This window comes from Gekko japonicus, unplaced genomic scaffold (genome assembly GCF_001447785.1).
Source record: "Gekko japonicus isolate JY-2015 unplaced genomic scaffold, Gekko_japonicus_V1.1 scaffold7493, whole genome shotgun sequence".
NCBI lineage: Eukaryota > Metazoa > Chordata > Lepidosauria > Squamata > Gekkonidae > Gekko > Gekko japonicus.
Window position 1 is genome coordinate 10779 of NW_015164850.1, and position 4808 is coordinate 15586.

Consider the following 4808-nt stretch of genomic DNA (forward strand, 5'->3'; position numbering starts at 1 on the left):
ACTTCCAATACAGTTGTGGTATTGCAGGATCCTGAAGACTCGATCCCAAAGCCGCCGCAGAGTTAGGTTGCAGCTGTCCAATTTAGAATATTGTATTGCTACAGTAGGTTTCCATGTAAGAAATAATGTTGCAATGTGAATGAGGTGTGATCTCATGGACTGGAGGAAATGGAGAGGCAGGAAGAGGGGCCTGGTTTGCATGACTGCACAGGAACATGTGCCTGAGTGATGTCTGGGTTTCTGGAAGGGCGATTTTTGTACTACAGGGGATAGGTTTCCCCTCACTGTGTTTCTTGAACAGTAATAGATGCAAGTGTCTTCCGGCTTCAGGCCATTCACCTGAAGGAACACCTGCTCCTTGGAGTTGTCTTTCGTGATACTGATCCGATTTCGAAGAGCGCTGTTATACTCAGTGCTTCCAGCAGCTCGGATAAGTGCAAGAAACTCCAGCCCCTTTCCTGGTGGCTGACGAACCCAGAGCACTTCGTAGCTTGACAGAGAAAACCCAGATACTGTGCAGGTCAGTTTCAGACTTTCTCCTGGTCTTTTGATGCCACCGCCGGACTCAACAAGGGCCTGCGACGAAACACCTGCAGAGATGGGAAACATACAAACTCATAAGCAACTACACATCTGTGGGAAAGAGACAGCAGAGTTCACAGTTCCATCTGCAGCAGGGAAAAATAGAAGCCTTTCTCACATGCAGGAAAGATGATCAGAAAGCTTATCCAGAGCTTCAGTTCCATGACGGTGGGCTGTGAAATCTGAACCTGAGGGGAGGCTGAGATCTACCCAGGACCTTGGAGTTCTGTATCTGCAACTTCCCTCTAAAGAAGGCTGGGCCAGAAAGTTATTTGCATGATTCCAGGAGGTGCTGCCAATATAAGAGACCATCAGAGCCTCAGTCTAGACATGATGAGGATGGTTTAACATCCTCTGACAGCCATCATCTCCTGTCATTACCCTTACCTACACAGTAGCATCTAGTGAACAGGTTCCGAGGGGTCTTCTCTTCTGCTGTTTATTTATTTGTTTGTTTATTCTTTAAATTTATATCCTGCCCTCCCCGAAGGCTCGGGGCGGCTAACAAGGGCATGAATGCCAATAAAACAATAAGAACAATGTAAAATACAATACATTACACAACATAATACAATTAATAAAATATCAGTGCTCCATTACTTGCTCCAATTCATAAAATCAAGATGGTGTTCTGCAGCTGTTATAACAATACAAAGACCATATGTCCCCACAGCCCTATCATCCGCCAGGTACGTCTCGCACCCCCGATGGTACCTGCAGCAGCGGTGGTAAGGGTGCGGTGATGGGAAAAGCGTTGGTGGAATAATGGTGGTGGCGGCTCCTACTCGAAAGCCTGGCGGAAGAGCTCCGTTTTACAGGCCCTGCGGAACTGCCCAAGATCCCGCAAGGCCCGGATCTCTTCTGAGAGCTCATTGCACCAGGTAGGAGCCGCCACAGAAAACACCCTGGCCCTGGTCACAGCGAGTATGATGTTCCTGGGGCCTGGAATATCCAGGAGATTTTGGGTCCCCGACCGTAGTGCTCTTGGGGGAACATGCGGGGAGAGGCAGTCCCTTAGGTAGGCTGGTTTACAATATTTGTCCTTATAGTAGAAACAGGGGTTCACATGGAAGGTGGGGGATGGGGGCAAGCCAGGCCATATGGGTAGTTTAGCATTTAGGTTATCCAACCAAGAAATGCCGCTTCTCCATTGGGAAGGGAGAGCCTTCTCACCCTCTGCTTCTTGAAAGAAAATTAGAGTTGGCCTTCCCCTTGCTATTCTGGCTGTGGTTTCTACTAGTGGGTATTTTGACTCAGTGCTCCAGATGGTGGAACATGACCACTCCCACTTGGAAATTATTTCCTCAGATTACAGAACAGAAGGATTTTTAATTAGCATGTTTCTCCTCTAGGTATATGATTCAGTACACACACATAGCATATATGTATACAATGATGATGTATCCATTTATATTCCACTTGTCTCAAAGCGGCTTTGAGAACATCATTTCCCTCTCCTCCAGTTTCTCTCAAGAAACTTGTGAGGAAGGCCAGGCTGAGTGTTTGTGACTGGCACGAGGTCACCGCGTGTGTTTCCATGGCAGAAGAATGGACTGGAAACCGGCTTGCCCAGGGTCCTCCTGAGTCTTCCACTCTACCCACTGCACCACACTGCCTCTCAAAGTATTACAAAATGTAGGTGAACAGCCATTCTATTTTATGCTGGCGTTCACTGATGTCTGCAGTTTTACACTGTTCACTAATTTATGGTGGGGAAAAACTGCGGTGATCATCTATTTCCTCCCATGAACTGGCCTAAATTTACAGGAATAGGAGGAGGAGGAGGATTTTTTGCAAGCCTTTCTCTTTTAATCCAGCAGGGGGGGAGAGCCAGTTTCTCACAGCTTCCAATGGGAAAACAGCTTAGTGTGGCTAGTGTCGCCAAGCCATCATAGCGGAAGGTGATACCCTACCCCCAACTTCTGTTGCCCACTGCATCTTGAACCACCAGTGAAAGAAAGAAAGAAAGAAAGAAAGAAAGAAAGAAAGAAAGAAACAAAGAAAGAAAGAAAGAAAGAAAGAAAGAAAGAAAGAAAGAAAGAAAGAAAGACAGACAGACAGACATTGGCAGTTCCATGTGAAGTGCTCTGCCAGTTCCTGGAAACATCGATCAGTGATATAGGGTAGCTCTAGGAATCATCAGAACCTCTATAGTATGCCTGTTATGTTCTGACGGAGACCACACACGTGGTTGAGCGGAACATGCGGTCTCCCGAACAGCCAGAGCTTTGCTCCCAGAAACAATAGGCATAGAGGATCCTAGGAGCAGCCTATCGGCCAGGGCCAGCTCGAGGTGTTTCTGAGCCCTAGGTGAGGCGCAGATGCCAACCTCCCGGTGGGGCCTGGAGACCCTTTTGCTGCCACCTCCCCCCCCCCAGGGGGAGCATCACTTCAGAGGACATGAAGGGGAATGCAGTCCAAGTCTTTGGATCCTGTGCCTTCTTTAAGGATGTTCCCTTTTAAGAAGACTGCATCAGAATGTCATTTGTATGAAAGAAAAGGAGGCTGAGGGAGGCTTAAAACTGAGATATCTGGAGGAACGTGTGGCTGCCAAAGAAGGCAGCAATCTCACCTCTCTTCTTCTGTTCAGTAACATCTAATGGAAGCAACGACAGGAGGTCCTTTCTTCACACTTGGTGTTTCTCTTGCCCCTGAATAGGCTGAGAACTGGTGAAATGAAGCACTAGAAACACCCCAAATGGAGCGATATCATTGCAAAGTACTGGTATTATTTTTCATGATTTTGGTTCTGTCCTGCAATATGGTGTTCCCTTAAAGGATGCAGTGTCTTGGTTTGTGATCTCATGCCAACCTAAAAATACCCCTGCTGGATCAGACCGGTGGTCCATGTAGTTCAGCATCTGTTCGGCACAGTGGAGGGCCAACAGAGCACGGAGGCCAAGGCCTCCCGCTGGTGTCGCCTCAATAGGATTCACAAAATCATACTTTTGTATGCGAGTATAACAAGGTTTTTCGGATTCAGCATAAGTATGATGGGGTGTTTGAATTTCACAATTTGTACGGCAAAATAATAAAAAATGAGCTAATTTTCAGTCCTCAAAAAAACCAATGGGCAGAGCAAGCTAAGGACATATGCCTCAGTTTAGCACCATACCAGTAAAATTATGACTTTTTTGGAATCTGAATGTCTAGCTCATTTTTAAAAAACATCTGTTTCTCCAGTGGCACAATATAGGCTTGCATGACAAATAGACATGGCTGCCACAGAGAAATTGTGATTGGGAACACCTTTCATTTTTTTTCTTTAAAAAAAAGCCTACTGCTATAGCTATAGACAGAGACTTGAGAACGAGCCACAGTGATTCACTCAGAGCAAAGAGACCAAAGTTCTGCTTGTTGGGAATCATATCTGATGACACTGGATCATGACATCCAGGTCCACTGGTGGTGAACAAAATGTCTCTGAAGGGCATGGTTATTTCCTTAATAATGCTAGGGGGGTGACGTGGCATAATTTTTTGACTCCTGCCACATGTCCAGGTCCCATGCTTTAGAAAAGTATAATCAATCAAAGAATAAGGACACAACATTGGCAGTGAATGCCTTGCCTTCATGCACCAGTGGCTGAGGAAATGAACAGGATGAAAGGCAGCTCTCTTTCCACTGTTGGCACATAAACACATGCCTGAAGGACAGTTTTTGTGCTGCCTCTGAAAGGGTTTGTTGCAGTGTGTGTCTTGCACAGTAATAGGTGGCAGTGTCTTCAGACTTCAGGCCATTCATTTGCAGATAGACCTGGCTTTTGGAGGTGTCTCTTGTGATGCTTAGTCGACTTTGGAGAGCGGGGTTATACTCAGTGCTTCCACCACCCCAGACAACTCCAATCCACTCCAGTCCCTTTCCCGCTGGTTGGCGGACCCAGATTACACCATAGCTTGTTAAAGAGAATCCAGACACAGTACAGGTCAGCTGTAGAGTCCCTCCTGGGCTTTTCACTCCACCACCGGTCTCCACAAGGCTCTGAGAAAAAACACCTACAAAGCAGGAAAGAATACGAAATCATAAAGGGACTGGAAAAGGTACCATGAACTCCATAATGCTCTAATCATAAAGGGAAGATGGGAGCTTTTCTTACCTGCAGGGAAGATCAAGAGGAAACTGGTCAAAAGCCTCATTTCCATGACTTCAATGCTTGGCAACAGTTCCCAAGACCTGAAGGTGAACAAAGACCTTGCAAAAAAAAATTATGCCTGGAATGTCCCTTT

At 46.4% G+C, this 4808-nt stretch overlaps 1 gene segment (V, D, J or C); it reads right to left on the bottom strand.

Moving 5' to 3' along the window:
* Positions 1-285: 285 nt before the first annotated feature.
* Positions 286-4755, bottom strand: LOC107109191 (the record flags this gene model as incomplete). The annotated part of the segment is given in 3 exon segments: positions 286-590; positions 4506-4577; positions 4679-4755. Coding segments are annotated over 3 exon segments (454 nt in total), but the record flags the coding sequence as incomplete, so codon positions are not given.
* Between the last annotated feature and the right edge of the window lie 53 nt (positions 4756-4808).